This window comes from Panthera pardus, unplaced genomic scaffold, assembly GCF_024362965.1.
Source record: "Panthera pardus isolate Hobbes unplaced genomic scaffold, ASM2436296v1 HiC_scaffold_16, whole genome shotgun sequence".
In the NCBI taxonomy this organism is placed as follows: domain Eukaryota; kingdom Metazoa; phylum Chordata; class Mammalia; order Carnivora; family Felidae; genus Panthera; species Panthera pardus.
The window spans coordinates 106,963,051-106,986,079 of record NW_026526721.1 but is presented as its reverse complement, the minus strand read 5'-3'; the positions used below and the strand labels follow the sequence as shown (position 1 = coordinate 106,986,079).

Genomic DNA, 23,029 nt, shown 5'->3' with positions numbered 1-23,029 from the left:
TAATATCTTGAAGTTCATTGATTTTGCCTCTTTCTAGATGGGAAAGTTTTAATACCACAGAACTCTCCATTTTCTTAGTGTGAAAAAAAATTTTTAAGTTAAAATTATAGTCTTTAGTTTCAAATGAGATTTTCATATATCTTTGATAAACATAAAAATATAGTGTCTAATGTGTATTTTTTTTCCTATTCCATTTTAGGCATACCAGATTGCTTAAAGAGAAAGAGGATTCTTTAATAGCTTGTCAACAAATATATAAAACTTTACAGGAAGAACTGACTGCGAAAGAAAGACAAGAAGAAGACATAAAAAGAAGAATTAACTTTGCAGAAAATGAACTACAGATAACCAAAACTCTTCTGCATCAGACAAAGGAAGAGGTTGTAACGCTGAAAAGTGAAAGGTGCAGTCAACAATAATTTCTTCCAAAAATATTTTGTTTAAGTCAATGTTCCACATATATTTGAAATATCAAAGTCTTACATATACTAATAACAGTAGAATCACAGGATTAAAGAAATATTTCACATGAAAGGCCATCACATCCAACCACCTCCTTTAGTGATTAAACTAAAGCCCCAATTGGTTAAACAACATGCTTAAAGTCATATAGCTAGTGAAAATAGAGATGGAATCCACATTGTATTTAGTGTTAGATTTTTATTGAAAAGAATCAATGTGTGAAAAGACCATGTATGATACTTATACTACCGAATTTCACCTGGACCAATAATTGGTGGATTCTATCACTTTGCGACACAGAAACATCTTTTTCTATCACTTTTTCCTTTTATTAGCTCCTACTTTTCTTCTCTGTTATTTATCAGTACCTCTTCTTGAGGGCTCTCCACAAACATAACTCTGGTTATCTGGTGTTCAAGTAGTGAAGGGATACTAAAAAGCATGTTCATTTAGTCATCCTAGATAATGTTGCTCAGTTAATTTGTCTTTTTTTTTTTTATAATTTTTTTTTAACGTTTATTTATTTTTGAGACAGAGAGAGACAGAGCATGAACAGGGGAGGGGCAGAGAGAGAGGGAGACACAGAATCTGAAACAGGCTCCAGGTTCTGAGCTGTCAGCACAGAGCCCGACGCGGGGCTCGAACTCACGGACCGCGAGATCATGACCTGAGCCGAAGTCGGCCGCTTAACTGACTGAGCCACCCAGGCGCCCCAATTTGTCTTTAAATTAACCTTATTTGTATTTCGTATCTCAACCCTGCTTTCTTTCTTTCTTTTTGTTTTTATTTGCCTGGTATGTCTGTACTCATTCTTTTTGAATTCTTTTGTTTTAAATGTATATCTGATAATATAACATACATTTTGGGGCTTTATTTTATTAGGTTTTATCAAATATGGAAGTCTAACGGGAGATATTATCCCATTTACATTTATTGATATAACTATTATATTCCAAAAGAACACAAGTTCCATAAGGGCAAGAATTTTTGTCTTGTATTATTCTCTGTGCACAAAAGGCAAAATTGGCTGTTTGTTTTCCATTCTTCCTATAATTTTTTTGGTTTATTTTTTGTTTTGCTAATTTCATTTTATGCATATTGGGTTTCTAACTTAGAAGATTTATAATTTTGTTGTTGTTGTTGTTCTTTACAAGGATAGCAATTTGCCCCCAGAGGAAGAGTCTGGGAGTGGCTAGCAAGCAGCTTAGAATTAAGTTAATTGTCTCAGAACTTTCTCATTAACTCTTTGCCCTGGGTCCTATCTGTCTCTGCTTCAGGCTAGGAGGAGTCTGTCCAGTTCACAGGGGAATAATTCTTATCTCTGGTCCATCCCAGGATAAGATGAACACCTGCAGTGCTGATTGCTACCCAGCATTTCTTCCTGATTCAACCATACCAATAATCTGCTTCTTGCAAATATCATATACCTTATAGTTAAATGACTCTTCATTCCACCCCACCACCTCTACCATTTCACAATTACATAGTTGCTCAGCCCATAGCATGTTAGAAGCAGCAATTTCATAAGCAGGGAATTTGTAAGAGCCAGGTTTACTAATAACAAGAAGGAATGGCAGCTGAAAGATTGACCATGCATAGAAGAGAAAAAAACTATAAGTGCAGACTAAAATTTTAAAAGCATTGCAATTTGACCCAATATACGATAGAAACAACCCTACACACATTTGTAATTGTTTCTATATTTATAACATGGGTTTATAACTGATGACCATCGTGATAACCGTGAGTGATAAAGATAAAAATCAGCCATATACTCTACTTAAAAAGTACAGAATCATATATCCTAAGATACCATGAAATAAATAAAAAATGTTTAAATCTTCTGTTCATAACTTTGGTTATCTGAATAATTTTCTTACATCCCTGTATCATCTAAAATACCCCATTTCTAATGATGTCCGATTAATTAGATTTCATTGCTTATCTGAATGACTGCTATCTTCTTTATAGTGGTCATTGAAAAGACCCTGTCTTTGTTCAGACGTCTCTGGAACACTTTTCTGAGGACTGACTTAAGTGCAAATATTTTAGAATATTCTCTGTATGATGTATCTTTGCCCTTTAGGGATGAATTTGATTTTTTAAAACCATATAAGTATGTTCAGTGAAAGCACGTTGAGTGACTACGGAGGGAAGATCTGGGAAATACCATGTAGGATCAAAATTAAATTTTTTTTCTATGCTTACTAAATTATCTCTGGCTGCAATTTGAAGACGGCAGTCTTATGAATGTTTTGAGGATTGACGGCATCATTAGACTAAATATAGAACTTTCTTGGGGGATTGCTTTGAAATACACAATCACCTGGATGTATATGTTTTTCTGTGTTTTAGAAACAGAAATAAAAATGTGCTTATAGATCAGTAAGTTAACATATTATCATAGGATTACTCCTAGACATAAATGTCCTTTTTCTTTGTCCTAGGCCACCTTCAAATTTTGTCTTCCTTGTCCTCTGTTGTATCCTCAGAGTATGACACATATCCACTCAATAAATAGAATGAATGGCTTGCTTTGGGTAATTTAGTCAACAGTTGTTTGTTAAGCATTGACTATATGCCAGGTACTATGTACTCTGGGGATATAACAATAAGTCTGAAACATCCCTGTCCTCAAGAAGCTTGCATTCTAATGAGACACATAGTAAAAGAAAAAGTGAAGTGCTAACTAGAATAATTACAGATTGTGACAATGGAAATAAAGTAAGGAAAAGGTTATTGTAGCTGAGAATGATAGAAAAAGGGCCTGATTTGTAAAAGGAAGTCATAAAAGTGACTTCTGAGATGATATATAAAGGAAGCCAAGTGAAAGTTACCAGGCCAAAAGCCAGGAAGAGCTTTATAAGCAAAGAACAAGCTTGGTGAGTTCTCAGAAATGGCAGTATGACTGGAGGCCTAGCAAGTGTGAGTGAGGCAGGTGAGAGCCAAATCAGACAGAATCTCTCTGGCCTTTATGGATTTGGCTATTATTTACAATGCAATGAAAAGAAACCATTGAAGGGATTTAAGCAGAGGAGTGACACTGTGGAAAGGTCATTCGGGTCCTGAGTGGAGGTGTGGCAATTGAGCAGTGGGTGCAAGTCAGGTAATTTACTGTTTTTATATTAATAAAAGGATTTTATGTATAGTTAAACCTAACAGACATGAGAAAAATGAAAGCCTTCAGCTCCCACACCCTGCTAGTTTCTGCTGGGTTATTTAAATGTCTGTACCAAATGGATGATGGCAAAACAGCCAGAGCTTACTCTGTGTTGAGCCAAAGGGTAGACACATGAAAGCCCCGTGAAGAGCCTATCTTGAAGAAAAATGACCTTTTGAAAGCTTTTGACACTGCTGTCCAAACCTGCCTTGAAACTTGGTCTTCCTTTGACTACAGGGCCAACCTGTTAACCTGCCCCTTTTCTGTCTCTGTTTTGGTTCTTTCCCATTCCCTCCTCTGATCCCCTGACAGCAGATATTCCTTAAGGTTCATGTATGAACTTGGTTTTCCACTGTCCACTTTCTTCCCTTCAGTAGTAAACTGTCTCTCAGCTGAGCACATTTTCTCTCAAAGCTTTGATTTGAAGTGCCAGTGGGACCTCTATATAGAGGTGTCCCTAAGCAGTTGGAGATGTGAAAGTCCTTCCAAAACAAGAAGCTGGGCTCAGGAAAAACTTTTAAAATAGAAGTGCTTGATAACACTCACAGAGCTTCTTGTTCAGTAGTACTGGGCGGTGTCTGGAAATGGGCTGCACAGCAACATCCCAAACCACCGTCATGGAAGGACTGCAGCCAACCAGGCTGCCAGATGTGCTCTCCAAAGGCCAAAGCCCAGGTTGCTCCCAGTGACAGCGTGTGCTTCCGTAGACTCAGGCGGTCTCACGTATGTGCTACCCTTCCTCCCTCACCCCACTGATATCAGAAGCTCTGCCAGAACTCCCCTAGGACCACTATGAAAAACGTGCAATTCAGAAGCTATGTAGCTTCAGCAGAGGAGAAAAGGAAGGGGTAAAAAGCCAAAACTGACCCTAGAAAAAAATTGGTAGAACTGAATTTGAGACAAGAAAGGAGTTGGTGACTAGGAAATAGTTGATGGAGAGGACAAATCTATTTAATGAGGTACTGCTTTCTTCCCCTTCCCTCCACTCAGCTGAGGAGGCTTTGTTAGGAGAAGAGTCTCCACTGGAAGGAAGAGAAGTGGGTGCTTCAAGATCACAGATGCTGAGGGTAGAGGTCTGGCCAGCTTGGTCACAGACACACTGAGGCTGGAGAGAGAGGTCTCCTTTGTGGAAGAGGAAGAAGGCAGCAAGGCACAGTGGGCAGCACCAGAGAAAAGTACAGCTGTTTTCTAAATTCTGTACAAAGGCAGCTCTGTGCTCTCATGCTTCTGGGTTACAAGGTCTTATCAGCCAGACCCAGAACTCTGCCCAGAGCCATCCATTTGTGACACTGCCTCGGGACCATAGTGGATCAAGTAGGGTTCTGTGGGCCGGCCTGTAGGCCTAATTCCATTTTATAGAATTTTATTTTATTTCTACAGTAAAATGTGTTTGGAATTCCCTATAACCAGCTTACAGATACGTTCTATAAGGACATATGTGTTTAAGCTTGGAGACTGCCCACATATAACACTTAGAAAAATTTATGCACTAACATGTGGGCTACAACCATACTGCTGAAACTCGCAGCTGTCTATAACAGCTCTCTATGCAGTCCCAAGAGCTGTATTAGCACCATCTTGGTAAGTTCCAAGAGCAAAAATAGAAAAATACTTCCTGTGATTGACTTGCCAGTAACAGGATGGGATTAGTGAAGAACATTGTTGAAGGAAAAGCTTAGTTTCAACCAAAGTTAGGTGGAGGTTGCTTACGTGTAAATTCTTCCGTGAAATAAATAGGTCTGTATCTCTTTATCTAGCTCTTTATCTATTTTAAGCGAAGTTTATTTAAGTGTTCCTTGTTCCTCCAGACAGGTATCTTTTAGGCTATAGGGAAGGGTTTTATTCCCCCTCCCCCACACATGTAACCTTAACTTCTTTACAATTCCTGGGTTCTCTCCTTTCTCTCTTTGTCTTTGGTGTTTGTTTGTTCATTTTTAATTGAAAGCTAGAAACCCTCTCCCCAGAAGAGTATACACAAAATCTAGCACATTTTGGAGGGGGTAGTTTCATGGAGTTTCCGACTTTTCTGTAAATGACTGACCCCATGATTAAACATGGATGCTTCCTCATGTTCTTTCTCCCCTCTCTCCTCCTTTTCTTCCTCTCCCCGTCCTGTCCTCTCCCTTCCTCCCTCTCAAACTCTCTCACACACAATCCATAGTTATCACAGTTGTGGGGAGCCCTCTAAGGGCTTCTGTTATCATGTCCTGAGCGAGATGCTGTGCAGTGTTATGTGGCACTCCGTGGAAGGAGTAAGGGATCTGAAAACCAATCTGGACTCTGCTGTCCTAGCCACTTGCCACAGGGGAAGGAGCTCAGCTTTTTTGCGTAAGTAAGTATGCCATTCCCCTCTCCCCTTACCAAGCCTTCAGTCTCTAGGTCTGTCCCCACCCAGAGGGAGTATGGTTTCCAATTCACCTCTAATTCCCAGAGGGGAGGTCATTTCCAAATTTGCCCAAAGGCACTGGCTAGCAGAGCTGGGGCCTTCACCTGTGAAGCAGGTATCATTTTCCACAGTTTCCATATGAGGAAAGAGTAAGCAAGGCTATATCTCTCACTCAGGGTCACATAATTGGCAAAGACAGAAATCAAGCTCATTGTGTCTCACCTTATTAACCATCTCCACTATACTTCCCGTAGTTCCCTCAGCATCTGTCTTGAAGGGCTGTTTTGTCACTTCTCTCTGTGTGACTTCTTTCTCATGTTGTAACACTGAACCTTCAGGAGACTCCCAGCTTGCAGAAAGCAGGAGAGCCCAGAGTGCTCCCTTTGTGTCTCCTCACCCCCTCTCCTCACTTACCCCACCCTCCAATCTTTCAGGATTCTTCCAATCACTCAGTAAATATTAGATGGTGACTTTTGTCTTCTATTTTCTAGTGTCTTGGCAAAATCAGAAGTGGAGCTGTATCTTCAAAATGAAAATAGAATAATAACATCTCACAACACATTTTAGAAGACAAGAAACTTAGTGTTTACTTAATGAGTCTTGTCATATTTTCATGAAGGTTAAAAAATGAGAAGTATAGAATATAAAAAAAGGATTCAGGAGCAGTGAGTGTTTAAAGGGTCTGTTACTTCATGGTACTGTGGCTTACTATAAAAGAATGGACTTTAGAGTTAGGCAAACTTAGGTTTAAATCTCAACTTTACCAGTGATAAGTTTGGACAGCTTAGCCACTTTAAGGCTTTTTCTTTACCTGTAAAATGAGGATAGTAATGATAACCATCTTCTCATGAAGATTGAAGCATCTCGTATTATACCTGGTAGGTTGTAAGGGCTCAGAAAACGATTTCCCTCTCTTTCATTCTTCCTTATGTTGATAACCCGTTAAAGCATCATATCTTATTAATGTTTATACCCTGCACCAGTGCTGTAGGTATTTATTAAACGTCTATTGAATTCAATATTATCTGCTTTACTCTTCAAGTTGTAAAGATTAGTCCATGGAGTGATTCAATTTGGATGCTATCCTATTAGTTTATTATGAAACAAAATGTTTTAAGTAATAACATTCTAAAATAATAAACCTTGTCATGCTTTTCTCCCGAGATTCCCCTCTTTCTCTGATTTCTTATCGGCAGCTCTTAGAACAAGAGGCTTGCCAAACTTTTTATGATACCACAGACTTAACTGCTTTTAACTAAGGCAAGAGTTGTGGCAAAATCAAAATTATCTCTTTGATTGACAATGTGAAGACATCTCTAAAAGAACAACTTGTGAAATAGAATTTAAAGCTGTCGTTTGGCATTATGGTTTGACATTTGTTTGCAGTTACGTTTTTAACTGCAATTAAGGGAATCTAGATTTTTGCATGTATATATGAAATTAGATTCTCATTTTCTTTTGGGTCTAAGAATTTTAAAGTTAAAATTTTAAAAATAAATGCTCTTAATTGCTAGAGATCCTAATTTGCCTATTGTGCCAACTCCGGAGATGTTATTTTTAAACAATATTTCATGAAATTGCAGGGTAGAATGCTACAGATAGCCACACCTCTCTCTCCAATATGAAGAGCAAAGGCAGCATAACATACTGCAGGGAGCTCAAGGCTGGTATGAGCTTGAGCTGGCATTGCCTCTTGTGATTTGTGTCACTTTAGATAGTCATTTACTACTTCAGGATCTTGTTTCTTCTAAAACTTAGGGAATTGCCTTCATGTATTATCAAAAAATGGCAAGAAAGAACTACTGCTTCACCAGAGACTAAAACAGTGCCTGATACATAATAGACACTCAATAAATATTTGCTGGATAGATGGATGTATGGATGAGAATTAATTTAACCCCAACTAAACCACTGATTGCAGGATTTTTTTCTAAGTTTATGTATTTATTTTGAGAAAGTAAGAAAATATGTGTGCAAGCAGGGAAGGGACAGAGAGAGAGGGAGAGAGAGAATCCCAAGCAGGCTCCTCACTGTCAGCACAGAGCCTGACACAGGGCTCGAACTCACAAACTGTGAGATCATTACCTGAGCCAAAATCAAGAGTCGGATGCTTAACCAACTGAGCCCCTGATTGCAGGATTTAAAGCCCAAAAGCACCCAGTGTTTCTCTCAGGTCCAGAGAACTTCTGACTTCTCCAAAATCAGAGGTGGGAATACAGTCCAAACAGCTGGGTTCTAGTGATAATCTTCTTTATTGGATTCTTAGTAAAATCTAAATTTAGGACCTAAATCTGCATTGTTTCCTGTAACTCTAAAGTATCTTTATCTCTAGAACTGGTTCTGAAGAAGAAATTAGATGGCTACACATTTGCAGCTTTTTATAACATGGGAAAATATGGAATATGCATCTAACAATGTTTTATTTCTTATCATTCCGCTAGTTTTCTAGCAAAAAAGCTCATGAGAGTCAAAGTTGATCCTTTTTAGTTTCTTTCAACACAAGCTTGTCTTTTCCTCATCAGTGTCTTAAAATGGGTTTGTATTCCTAAACAATGTATAAGCTCTTCCATGTATACCACATAATTGTGGTTTTTATTTTTGGAATCAGGATTATCTTTTTCATGCATGTAATCATCTCCGTATACATTAGTCAGTGCCTGTTTCATGCTAACCAAGGGCAGTAAGTGTTTGTACAGTCATATACGATTATTCTTTCTGCCTTGTCCCACTAAAGAATCATACAAGGGTTCTTAGAGTCTGGATCAGAGGTTCAGCAGGAATCAAAGAGATCTGAAAGTCTTTCTCATTCCTATAGCCATAAATATCAAACAAACTTACCACTTCAGACTTTAAGTTCATAATTTTTCTAAGAGTTCACTGAAAACATCTTGTATTTTCTGGAAATGTCATAGGGAACTTCATAACTATGAAAATTCAGTGAATAATTATCACTTCATTAACATTGTTTAAACCTTGGCCTATTATTTTTTAGCGTCTGTAATTTACCAGACTTTCTCAGTTTTTGTTCTGAAAGGAAACATAACAGCACCGGTGTTTTGTACTGGGTCCATCAGAGGAATGTATATGAAATGGATTCTGCTTTTGGTGGTATCTAAATTATAAGTGTCTCCAGAGAGACTGAAATTTGAGCATCTCAAATACTCAGCACCACCCATTTTACAATAAAGGTAACTTCTAGTGTACTAACAGGCACCCATCTGGAAATGCTCATTGGAATTTTCTAATCAGTAAGACCTCTTCTCAAATGGGAAACCTGGCTTAAGAAATAAAATGGAGTGAATTGTCAAGACTGTGCTGTCTGCTACTTCTAACAAGTGGATGGCCAGCCACATCCATTCTGTATACTGGCATTTTGAAAACCAGGTCAAGTACTGCTTCAGTTTCCTTTGCTACTGCTCCTTATTTGATTAAGTTTACTATTATCAGATTCTAATCTCATACCTAAACTTGTATAATATCACTTGAAGGTAGACTATGGCATTGGTTTTCTATTGCTGCTATAACAACCTCCAATTTAGTGGCTTAAAACATCACAAACTTATTATCTTACAGTCAGAAGTCCAAATGAGTGTTAAGGAACTAAAATCAAGGTGTCACTAGGGTTGGTTCTTTCTGGAGGCTAGAGGGGAGACCCCATTCCTTGCCTCTTCCAGCTTTTAGAGGCTGCTGGCATTCTTTGGATCCTAGCCTCATGAATCTAATCTCTGCTTCCTTTGTCACATCATCACCTTCCCCCATGTTAGTGATCTTGCCTTTCTCTTATAAAGACCTTGGTAATTACATTTAGGGCACAACCAGATAATCCAGGATAATCTCTCCATCGCAAGACCCTTAATTTAATCACATCTGCAAAGTCCCTCTTGGCATATAAAGTAACGTGTTTACAGACTCTGTGGATCAGGATTGAAAGCAGTTTTCAGTCTACTACAACTGTGGTAAGTTAAAGATGGCTATTTTAACCCCTTAGGAGCCACTAAAATAAACCTAAACAAAAATTTATAGCTAGTAAGACAAAAAAAGTAGATAAAATAGAATCCTAAGACATACGCAAAATCCACAAGAAGGCAGAAAAGGAAGGAAAAGGACACAGCAGATGAGACAAATAGGAAACAAAGAGCAAGGCAATAGATATAAGCATATCAACAACTCAATTAAATGTAAATTGTCTAAACAATCCAATTAAAAGCCAAAGATTATCAGGTTGTATTTAAAAAAGTAAGATTCAACTATAAACTGCCTATAGGAAATTTCTTTTAGATGTAAAGACACAAGTTAAAAGTAAAAGAATGAAAAAAATATACACCAGGCTGACACTAATCTAAAGAAAGCTGAAATGCTTTAATATCATATGAAGTAGATTTTAGAACAAAGAATATTACCAGGAATAAAGAAATTCATTTCATAATGGTAAGTTAATCCATCAGGAGGCCATAACAATCCTAAATGTTTATGCATACAATAACAGAGCTTAAAAATACATGCAGCAAAAACTGATAGAACTGAAAGGAGTAGACAAGTTCATGATCATTGTTAGATATTCCAATAGCCTCTCACAACAATAGATAAAACAGGTAGAAAAATCAGTAAGGCTATAGAATACTTAAGCTTTACAATCAACTTAATCTAATTGACATTTATACAACATCCCACCCAACAACAGCAGAATATATATATTTTTTCCCCAAAGGCATACAGATATTCACCAAGATATGGTTGGGCAATGAAGCAAAACTAAAGAAGTTTAAAAGAAATCAAATCATACAGAATGTGTTCTCTGGTCACAATGTAGTTAACTTAGAAATAAATAATAGAGGGGTACCTGGGTGACTCAGTCAGTTAAGCATCTGACTGTTGATATCAGTTCAGGTTGTGATCTCAAAGTCCTGAGATCAATCCCTGCATCCAGCTCCATGCTGACCATGGACCCTGCTTGGAATTCTTCTCTCCCTCTCTTTCTATCCTTCTCCCTGCTTGGAATTCTCTCTTCCTCTCTTTCTACCCTTCTCCCACCCTGTCTCTCTCTCTCAAAATAAATAAACACTAAAAAAAAAGAAAGAACATAAAAGTGTCTGGGAAATCCCCCAAATGTTTGCACACTTTATAACACAATTCTAAATAAGACATAGGAAAAGAAAATATTGGAAGGGAAATTACAAAGCATTTTAAACTAAATGGAAATATCAACATTTGTAGGATGTCACTAAAGCAAAACTTTGGGGAGCAAGTTTATAGCAATAAATGTGAAAAAAGAAAAAAAAGGTCTCAGCTCCCACCTAAGAAACTGCAAAAAGAAGAGCAAACAAAATCCAAAATAAGAAAGTTAAATAATAAAGAGCAGAGCAGAAATCAATGACCTAGAAAACAAAAACAATATAGAATATAAAAAATTAGTTCCTTTGAGATCTATAAACTTAATAAATCTCAATCCAGATTGATCAGGAAAAAAACAGAATTTACTGGTATGAGGAATGGAGAGGCAACATTACCATATATTCTTCATATATTAATATAATAATAAAAGAATATTAGAAACAACTTTATGCCACTACTTTTGACAACTCTGGTGAAACAGAAGATTTTTAAACATAAACTACCAATGTTCACTGAAGAAGAAATAGATAACCTGAATTTATAGTTTAAAATTTTCCCACAAAGAAAACTTCTAGCCCAGAAAGCTTCATTGGTGAATTTTACCAAGCGTTAATGAAGAAATAATACTACTTCTACTTAAACTCTTCCAGAAAATCGAAAGGGAAAGAATAGTTCTTAATATATTTTATGAGGCCAATATTACCCTGATAATAAAACCTAACAAAAACATTACAGGAAAACTAATAAGCCAATATCCTTTATGAGCATAAATGCAAAAATTCTAAACAAAATTTTAGCAAATTTAATCCAGCAATGTATAAAAAAATAAATTGTGAATATGTGGGGATTATCCCAGGAATTCAAGATTGGGTTAACAATCAAAACTCAAATCACTGTTATTTAATATATTATACTAAAAAAGAAAAATTATTATGCCAATAGAAGCAAAAAAAAAAAAAAGAACAATTGACAACACACTTATTCCTGATTTTTTTTTAAATCTCAGCAAAGTGATACAAGGCATCTAAAAAAACCTACAGATAACATCATACTTAATGGTGAAAGACTAAATGCTCTCTTCTTAAGATCAGGATCAAGAAAAATATCCACTGTTAGCACTTCTATTCAAGATTGTGCTGAAGGTTCTAAGTCAGTACAATCAGGTAAGAAAAAAAAAAGGCATCAGACTGGAAAGAAAGAATAAAACTGTCTGTTCACAGAGGATGTGCTCACTAACATTTAAAAAAAAAAAACCTATGAAATCTACAAAAGAAGTCACTAGAACTGATAAGTGAGCTTAGTAAGGTTTCAAGAAAAAAGACAAATACCCAAAGTCAAGTTAATTTCCATATATTTGCAGATAACAATTGAAATTAAAAAGCAATATCTACAAAAATAATTCAAAACACATGAAATACTCAGGGATGAATCCAACAAGAGATGGGCAAGACCTGTACACTGAAAACTACAAACATTGCTGAGGGAAATTAAAGAGGACCTAAATAAATGGGGAGATATATAATGTTCATGGAACAGAAGACTCCAATATTATTAAAAGGGTAGTTATCACCAAATTAATTTATAGACTCAGTGCAATCACAATAAAAACACTAGCAGAACTTTTTGTAGAAGCTAACAAGCTAATTCTAAAATTCACATGGAAATGCACCAACATTCACATGGAATAACCAAATCAACTTTGAAAAAAAAACTGAATAGTCAAAAGATCAAAGTCAGTGTCTGACTTCAAGACTTCTTGTAAAGCTACAAATATACTCAAGACAGTGTGGTATTAGTCTTAAGAAAGACAAATACATCAGCGGAACAGAATAGAGAACCCAGAAATAGGCACACATATATGGTTAATTGGTTTACTACATGTCTACCAAAACAGTTCATTGGAGAAAGGATAGTATTTTGAAACTGTTGGTGCTGGAACAATTGTATATGCATGTACAAAAAAATGAAATTTGCTTCATACTATGAAATATGTATAAATCTGAAATATATCATAGATCTAAATTTAAAATCTAAAATTGTGGTGTATCAATACAATAAAATACTATTCAGCAGTAAAAATGAACCACCATCTAAGAAGGGATATGCCCCACCTCCAGGGTAGAGATCCTCACAGTGGCTTCCAGGGGGATTTCCGAGTTGTGATGGAGAGGGTCTACCCCGTGTGCACCTCCCGGTGGGAGGTCTATACTATCCACGCCTGACTGCCACCAGACTTGGCCACTTAACTTGTTTTTGCCACTGAAATGTGAGAGAATGCACCAGTTCTGAGTAGAAGACTTAAATCCAATGTTTTGGAGATTTTTCTTTTCCATCTGCCATGAAAAATAGCATTCCTGGGTTAAGAGTTGTTTCTTGCACTATATCCTGGGACAACCAGGTGGAGCAGAGTAGCAGATGACACATAACATGAGCAAAAAATATACTCTAGTACTTTAAGCCTCTGAGTTACAGATATGTTTGAGATGTCTCTGAAATATAGAGTAGTCAGATGGTGAGTTGGATTCATGAGTCAGATACTCAGAGAATATATCTGAGCAACAGATAAAATTGGGGAATTGTCAGCATCTAGACTGCATTTCAAGCATACGAATGGATAAGATCATGTAGGGAAAGAATTGAGAGGAAAAAGTGCTGAGGAACACGAACATTTAAATGACAAGTACAGGAAGATGAGTCTGTAAGGGAGACAGGAGTGTCCACATATTTGGAAGAAAGCCAAAATTGAGCTGTTTTTTTGTTTTTTTGGTTTTTTTTAGCTTTCCAGAGATTTTATTTATTTTTTTAAAATATGATTTATTGTCAAATTGGTTTCCATACACCACCTCACAGTGCTCATCCCAACAAGTGCTCTCCTCAATTCCCATCACCAAAAAAAAAAAAAAAAGGTACAGAGAGGGAGGCACACCATAAGAGACTCTTAAGGACTGAGAACAAATGACCTTTTTAATGTAATCTTTTGCTGTCCTCATTCTTTGTTTCTTCTGCTTCAGCTTAGAGATTGCTAAGCAAGCATCAGAATCTTCTGGGTGCACCCCACACTTTGAAAGATAAATCTTCCTTTTACATTACTGGATTTTGAGCACCATTTGGACAGGGATCCTGCCTTCCTAATTCACCTCTGTCCCTTGTCCCTAGTGTGCATAGCTGATAGTAAACCTCACCCTACTAGTCACCTGCCCGTTCCTTCACCTTAGTCTTTCCCTTTGATTCCTTTTCCTCTGCATACTGAATCTACGCTGTGCTCAGGCTTTATCACTAATAGTGTTTTTATAAATATTGAGTAGCTACAAAGAAGGTTAACATAGGTATAAAGTATAAAGAAGTAATACAATGAACATCTATGTATCAACCACTCACAGTTTAGGAAAAAGAACCTTACCGTTAGCTTTGAAGTCCCTTTGTGCTTCTCCCCAATTCCACTTACAGTGCCCCATTCCCCAGCGGAAAACACCAACTTGGATTTTGTGGTTCTCAACAAACTAGGCATAGAAGGGAACTTCCTCAAATGGATAAAGAACATCTATAAAAACCTACAGATAAAACCTGATGTTTCTTTGCTTCACTTTATACTTTTACCAAGTAACATAGTATGTTTATATTCCTTTAAAAAGTTAGACTTTGCATATATTTTATCTTCATAGAAATAAAATCATGTATTACCCAATGTTTTTTTTTTTCTTTGTGCTCAAGGTTATGTTTCTAGGATTTGTCCATTATGGTACATGTAGTTGAAAAGCATTCATTTCTGCATCTGTATTCTAAAGTATACCACAGTATCCTTCCTGTTTTACCTGTATTCTGTAAGTTCTGATATATAGCAATTTCATTATTGTCCAATTCTAAGTATTTTGAAATATCAGTTATGATTTTTTACTTGACCCATGGGTAATTCAGAAATACATTTTTTAATTGTCAAATACGTGGACATATTTTACATATATTTTATTATGGGGGTTTGTTTTCTGAGAATATGGATTGTAACAGTGCTGTTCAGTAGTATAAAGTGAAACACATATGTAATTTAAAACTTTTTAATTACCACATTAAAGGAAAAACAGGTAAAATCTATCTTAATATATTTTACTTAGCTCACTATATCCAAATTATAGTTTAAATATGTAATCATCTTTAAAAATTATCACAGATATCATAGATTTCAAATCTGGTGTGCATTTTAAGTTTAGGTACATCCTTATTTGAACCAGTTACACTTTAAGTGCTTAGAAGCTACATCTGGCAAGTGGCTACCATATTGGACTATATCAGGTTAATCGGGTAACAATTGTTTGAAATTTGCTGCAATTTACTTTCTGGCCTAGGATGGATGTAATCAATTCCATGTGAGCTGGAAAATAATTGTGTGTTTTTTCTACTAATTGGGTGTGTGTGTGTATATATATATATATATATATATATATATATATATATATATATACATACATATACACCTTAAACCAATCTTATTTGCATTGTTAAAATCCTCTATTTTTATTGAATTATTTTTCTGCTTGACCTTGGGTTGCTGCATTACACATTACAGGAAGGCCACTCACATAATAGCCTGGAGTTGTGTGGTATACATTTCCGTGGCTTTTTTATGATGGTCCCAGAGACAGACTTACAGTCTGATGGACCTGTATTGAAATCTACCACTATAGTATGGTTTTGACAATTTCTCCTTACAGTCCTATAAATTTTGCTTTATATATTTTGAGGTTGTTTTAACAGGTGCATATAAATTTAGACTATTTATGGTGAATTAACCTGTTATTATTATAAGCCCAGAATGATTTTGTCTTAAAGTTTACCCTGTCTGATATCAATATAATTGCATACTTCTTTTCTTTTAATATTTCCCTGTTACATCTTTTCCAAAACAATAATAATAATAATAAGGAAATCTTTCCATGTCCTTATGTTTTAGGAATGTCTCTTATAAAGAACATATAGCTCAGATTTGTTTGTTGATCAAGTCTGTTTCTCTTTTTTAACTTACGAGTTTAATTTATTTACCGTTACTATCATTGTTACTTTAAAGTTTCATCTTTTCACTTTTTTTTCTGCACTGTTTCTACCTTTGGGGCCTTTGGATGGAGGGGTATTGTTGGAGTTTTGTTTATTTTCTTTGTGCTTTTCATCTAATGGTATATTCTATTTCTATTCTTTTAGTGTTTACTCTTGAAATTTTACCATACATACTTAATAAAGTCTAAAATTAATATCTCAAACTCCCCTTGAATCATGCAAAGACCAAAGAACACTTGAGTTCTTACTGTTGGAATCCTGACATACAGTATGTAGTTTTGTCTAGTGTTCTAATTCTATCCTTTTGTTAGCCCCACTAATTATACATATTCAAAACTATTATTTTTATATAGATATTTGCTTACAATTACCTACACGCAAGGCTGGCTACATAATTTTCAGGACCCAGTACAAAATGAAAATGTGGGGCTCTTGTTCAAAAAGCTACAAAGAAGCTTTGTCCCTGCCTTCACAGTCTCTCTTTCAATCTGACATGGTGTTTTCTTGATGACTATTGAATGTTGTGCTCCCTTGGGCATGGGGGAATCGTGGAGTGGATGCAGGCTTTCATAAGCACCCTGTGCCCAGGGTGGCCAACCCCCACTCTCCCCATACCAGTGCCTCAACCTGGGCCCACACTCAAAGCAGAGGAAGGCAGCAGATTCTGGGCAAAGGCTGAGGAGCAGGGGCTGGAGAACCATTCCGGAGAGGCAGGGAGGTGGCAGGAGGTACAACTATATGTGAGCCAAAGCTCCATGACCTTGGTACATGCTCAGTTGTCCCATCAGGCCTCACATAAAAAAAAATTAAAAGATAAAATTATTAAGAATTTCTTGAGAGTGACCATAACGCATTAAATCCGAAGCACAGGACCCCCTTCTGAAATTGGGCCCTGTACAACCGTCTTGATCACGTGCCCAAGAAGTCTTCCTTGCATCTGAGTTTGCCAGTTTCTTTGCTTACCATCTCTTCTTGCATACCTCACCTTCCTTCTGAGATCTTATCTCTTCCTGTAAAGCATATTCTTTAGAAGGTTCTTTAGTTAAAGGTCCTTTAGCTGGTAGTAAACCCTCCAATTTTGTCTGAGCATATTTTATTTCAGTCTCATTCTGAAAGATAGCTTTGCTGGGTACCCAACTTTAGTTGGTGGTTCTTTTCTCATAAGATTTTGAACATATTATTTTGCTGTCTGACTTCCTTTGTCTGTGTTGGAGAATGGGCTCCTTTGAAGATAATGGATTTTTTTTCTCTCGCTTCTTTTAAGATCTCTTTAACTTTGATGTTCTTCAAGTGCACTACCAGATGCCCAGATGGGAGATTTATTTTTATTTATGTTGCTTGGAATCCATTGAGCTTCCTAGATTTGTGAGTTAGTGTTTTTCATCAATCTGGAATATTCCCCTCAAATATTGCTTCTTCCCCCTTTTCTCTCTTTCTGAATAATGAATAGATACATATTAGATCCTTCACTCTATCCACCATATATCAACTTCTCTTTTATATTTTCCACTTCCTGTACTGCACTCTATATAATTTCTTTAAATCTCCCTTTTAGTGTATTACTTCATTTTTTTTAGCTGTGAATAATCTGCTACAGGACCATGCACTGTTTTTCATTTTGATTATTATATTTTTAATTTCTGCAAGTTGGATTGGGTTCTTTTTCATATTTCATTAGTCATTTAAATCAATCCTTTATTTCTTTGAACATCTGATTTTATATTCTATCTGAAAATTCAAAACTTTAGAAAGTATGAGTTTAATTATGCTGTCATTATGTCTTATTCTTTCTCTTACTGGCTTTTTTTTTCTTTTACAGTTTTGTGATTTTTTTTAAAAAAAATTATTATCTCATAGATTTTGACTCTTTATCTGTAGAAAATCTTTGAGTCCCAGATTGAAGATAGATTGCTCCTGAAAATATCAGTGTTTTTCCTACCTGTTTTTCCTACCAGGCATCTGGAGGCAAAGTTAACCTATTACCACTATAAAACATCTTTTCAACGTGAAGCTCTTTGAGCCACTCAGGTAGTGTGAATTCACAATACAAACCTGCATTAGGGTTAGTGTGTGTTTACAGATTCTTGTGAGAGATATATATCTTTCCCTCTACCTAGCACCCATATTCAAAACCAGTAATTTTCCTTTTGTACCTTGAGAGATGTTATTTGAATTTTACACATGCTAGGTGTGAATTTCACACATATGTTACACATGCAGCTCTTTGAGATTTATGCAGGTGAGTTTACTGGTAGACTCTTCTCTCTTGAGCCCTTCATGGCTGTGAAATTTAAAGCTCAAGTTCATCAGATTCGGAAAGTACCTTCAAGGTGAGAGTTGCTTTCAATGCTCTACTTATAGTTGGAGGTTCTTCCTTTTGCTTCACTTTTTTAAGGTTTAGTTTGGAATAGTTTTATATTTATAGAAACGTTACAAAGACAGTACAGAGAGGGTTTATGTTTCTCCTTGGCCCATTTTTTATAACCATGACACATCTGTAAAAACTAAGAAACTAACATTGGTGTAATACATTTAGCTAATTGTTGATAATTAACTAAACTACAGTTTATTCATATTTCAATAGGTTTCTACTCATATCCTTCTGTTCTTTCACTTGAGTTTTGTTCTTCGCATCCTTCCCACATTTTGTCCGGCTCACTGATGAATTTAAAGTTTTTTTCAGAAGTTAAAAAATGTTTAATTGGGCGCCTGGGTGGCTCAGTCGGTTAAGCATCTGACTTCAGCTCAGGTCATGATCTCACAGTTGTGAGTTTGAGTCCTGCATCGGGTGAACTTGGGCCCTGCTTCAGGTGAACACAAGCCCCACTTTGGGTGAGCACGAGCCCTGTTTCAGGAGAAAAAAAAACCATGAGCCCCATTTTGGGTGAACCCCGCTTCTCTCTCTCTCTCTCTCCCCCCTGCTCTCCATGCCCCTTGTGGGATTCTCCCTCTGCCTCTCATGGGATTCTCTCTCTGCCCCCTCACCCACTTGTGCCCCCTACCTCAAAAAATGTTTACTTATTTTAAGTAGGAAAGTTGTCAAGTTACCTAGTCCAACATACTTCTGGAAAGAGAAGTCTGGGAGCTTTTTTTTTTTTTCAATCTGCTTCCCTTAAATGATACTCATTATCCTGGTTACCAAGTCAAACATGTCTTCTTATTCTTGTGTCCTTAAAATTTTCTAGCCTAGAAATGTAGGCACTATTTTTATTATGGTAAAAAACGTGTGATAATATTGTAAGAGTGAGACTAGAAAAGAAAACAAGACATAGATTGAAGGTCTGTAATAATACTATAGGTGAGAGATAAAGTCAAGAACCTTAAGGCAGTTGTTGGTGGGAAAGGAAGAGAGGAAATAGTTTGAGGTGCACTCAGGAAGTAAAATATAGAATTTGGTCTTGAACGGATGTAGTAGAACATGGAGAAGCAAGAGTTAGAGAGAACTCAGAGATTTCAAACCAAAGATTTGGACTCCTGAAGATTTTCAGAAGTCAAAAAGAAAAGCAAGATTGCAGCAGGTGATGGTGAATTTGTTTTTTTGATGTATCTGGTGTTAATGGATCATTAGTGTGGCGATGTCCAACAGGTAGTAATAAATGAAAGTCACAGTTTTGAGAAAGGAGTCAGAACTAAAAGGAACAGGGTGATGATGGAAAACAAAGAGATTAGAAAGAGGAATAAGCAATGGAGAAGAATCACCTGTACGGAAACTAAGGAAGGTCATGATTATAGAAAAGGGAAGGAACCCTAATCAACAGGTGCAGTTTTGCCACTAGTGATATCCAAAGACTTAATTTCAGTGCCCCTCCCTGTGAAATGCTCTTATGGGGCACCTGGGTGGCTCAGTCAGTTAAGCGTCCGACTTCGGCTCAGGTCATGGTCTCATGGTTCCTGGGTTTGAGCCCCACATCAGGCTTTGTGCTGACAGCTCAGAGCCTGGAGCCTGCTTCCAGTTCTGTGTCTCCCTCTCTCTCTGCCCCTCCTCTGCTCATACTCTGTCTCTTTCTCAAGAATAAACATTAAAAAAAAAAAAAAAGCTCTTATGAATCTTTTGCTCTTACCTCCACCCAGAGGATTATGAACTAAGCTTTAAGATCCATTCATATGGGGGCGCCTAGGTGGCTCAGTTGGTTAAGTGTACGACTCTTGGTTTCCACTTGGGTCATGATCTCATGGTTCATGGGTTCAGTCCCCACACTGGGCTTTGTGCTGACAGCATGGAGCCTGCTTGGGATTCTCTGTCTCCCTCTCTCTCTGCCACCTTCTCTGCTCGCTCACTCTCTAATAATTTTTTTTAAAAGGTCCATTTATATGGATTAAAATATTAAAATGTTTTTTGTTTCCAATTTTCTAATATGTTTTGTACTATACCAGTTCTCAAACACTATCCTCTCCTTAATTTGGTTTGTTCCTATCAGTACTTGAGACAGGTAAAAGAAAAATAAATCTAGCAAGAACTACCAACCTGTGTTGATTTTATGGCATATCCCAACATATTTTCTTTTTTTAAGGAAACAAAATATCATCTAGTGTTAAAATTTAGTCATAAACTTTGGAACCATGATGTGTGATGTTTTATTATATTTATGACTCCACATATGTTGTTACTATTTCATGCAAAAATAATAACATAATTTATTAAGCAAAAATTAGGAGAAAAATACTGATAAAATACTTACCTTGTATGCAGTGTTTGTAAATTTCCGTGAATGGTTAAAATATTATCTAATGGTAGTATTTATATTGTTAAAGAGAATAAACAGACTAAGTTGTGAAATACTATTCTCTGAGCCAGGAACTGCAATTTAGGAAGAGTGTCAGGGTGAGTCTTGATTCATTTGTTGGGTTTATGGTTTTCAGGGAATTAATGCTGATTTCACATCAGAAAAGCATCGAGCAGCTGCAGGAAACCCTTAGACAGAAGCTGCTGAATGATGATAACTGGAGAGAGAAGGTAATGATAATGTAACTTTCATCAGCATGTGTCTTATTTGCTTTTTCAAAATTCTGTTTGCCAGGAGACTATTCCGGATATCTTTGCTTCTATGCACATTTTGATTCCTTCCGGAATTTCCTAGGCCAAACATACTTATAATGTGTGTCTTTTCCATAATACTAGACAACATAATAGGAAATAAAAAGGTAAGAACAGAATTTTAAAACTTGTAAAATTAAGATGGCCCCTAGTTCTCATGTAAAAGTTTAATTTTTATTTTCAAATATTTACCTTTTTCCTGTAAAGTGACAGAATCTGCCTTTGACCACATCCTTAAAAGCAGGGGAATATTAATTCATTCTTGTAATTTCTCTGCTTTTAAGAAGATAATGTAAGAGAATGGAAAATGACAGGATTACTCAGTTATGAACTTTTGGCAAAGTAAAAGGAAAGTATTTAGCTCACTCTTTATAAGGAAAATATTTTCTCTTAGAGGATTGAAAAGTGCATTGATTGTTGGCTTTGGACTTCTCTAAATTTTTCAAAGTTTCAGTAATAAATATGTATTTAATAATTTTAAGGAATTCAAATAATATTCTAAAAATTGTTGGTCCCTATCTTCTCAGGCCATGTACAACTCATTGAGACTATAACCATGATCTCCCTGTCATAAACTTCTGATACTCCTTGATTGATCCCTGGACCTTATCCTGAACAATGTCCTGAAGCCTTTCCAACTCTTTCTCTTGCCCAACTGATACCTATCCCTAGCACTAGCCTTCATCCTTGGTTTTTTGATACCATTATAAATTTGCATCTAGTACTAGAGCTAGCTACTGAAATTCAGATTGCTTGACTTAAGCCCCGACAACCTGTTTGGTTATATCAGATTCTTCTCCTTGGTGACCAGACCCTATAACTTGTAACCTCAAGCAATAAGCAGTGACTACATTCAAACTAACATCTCCATCTGGACTCTTCACTCTACCATCCACCAAACTTAGACCCTTTAGATATCGTTGCTGGCTCAGATGAGATCTAAATTTTTCACTTTCATTTCCAATATTTACTCAGTTGGCCATACACAGGCATTACTGGCCCTCTACATATGAATCTCACTTCCCTTGTCCCTCAGGGATAGCACACTCAGGCTGTAAGAGAAATGATCACTAGAACAACAGCTCCATAGAGGCAACAATTAAAACTTAAGAATGGCCTAACGGTTGCTCTAAGTGGCTCATTCTTATTTTGAAGTATGGGCTTTTTCTTTTCCATCTCCTAAAGCCCACATTTTTTGAATTTTTATTAGTCTTGGGGTACTCAATTGGCTATTCTTAGTCACTTCCTCCATCCTTACCAACCCATGTTTAAAAATACAAAAAAGATGATCAACCTAACCAGCAATCCAAAAAAGGCAAATTAAAACAATGAGAGATTATTTTTTTACCCATCCAGTTGACAGAGCGGTTTTGGCATTGTGGCAAAGTCTAGTAAGGTAATCTTTCATACTCATTGTTCAACGGGCTGAAAGTTACAGCAACCCTTTGGGAGCAATTTGGCAGTATGTATGAAGAGATATTGTAAACATCTCATCTTTTGATGCAGAACTTTCACTGACGGAATTAGTGTGAATAGAGAGTCACAGATTCTTCCCTTCCCTCAAATGCCTGAGCTCCTCTTAGACCGATAGAGTGAAACTTCCAGCCTTTGCTTGTATAGAAGTTCTTTATCTCCTTGGTCACACCCCTGAAGGACTTTCAAATACAATATACTGTAGAAGTCTCTGCATTTATGATCTCTTCTTATACTGCTTCTTACTGTACCCTATCCATGAGGTGCTAACACAAGTAGACCAAGTTAGTGTTAGCATCTGATCATATAAAAAAGTATTATGATCTTGCTTCATGCTGTTAATTTGATGATGCAA

General features: G+C 36.5%; 1 protein-coding gene across 7 annotated transcripts in view; it reads left to right on the top strand.

Moving 5' to 3' along the window:
• The window catches only part of LEKR1 (leucine, glutamate and lysine rich 1), a 219,493-nt gene that overhangs the window by 131,588 nt on the left and 64,876 nt on the right, over positions 1-23,029 (top strand). For all 7 annotated transcript variants that reach the window (XR_008422539.1, XR_008422538.1, XR_008422537.1 and 4 more), the window contains 2 exons: positions 200-403; positions 21,027-21,120. Coding sequence is in view for 2 of the 7 variants with exons in the window: in XM_019440299.2 (XP_019295844.2) it covers positions 200-403; positions 21,027-21,120 (298 nt within the window). In the remaining 5 variants the exon portion in view is untranslated. The remainder of the gene's footprint in view (positions 1-199; positions 404-21,026; positions 21,121-23,029) is intronic.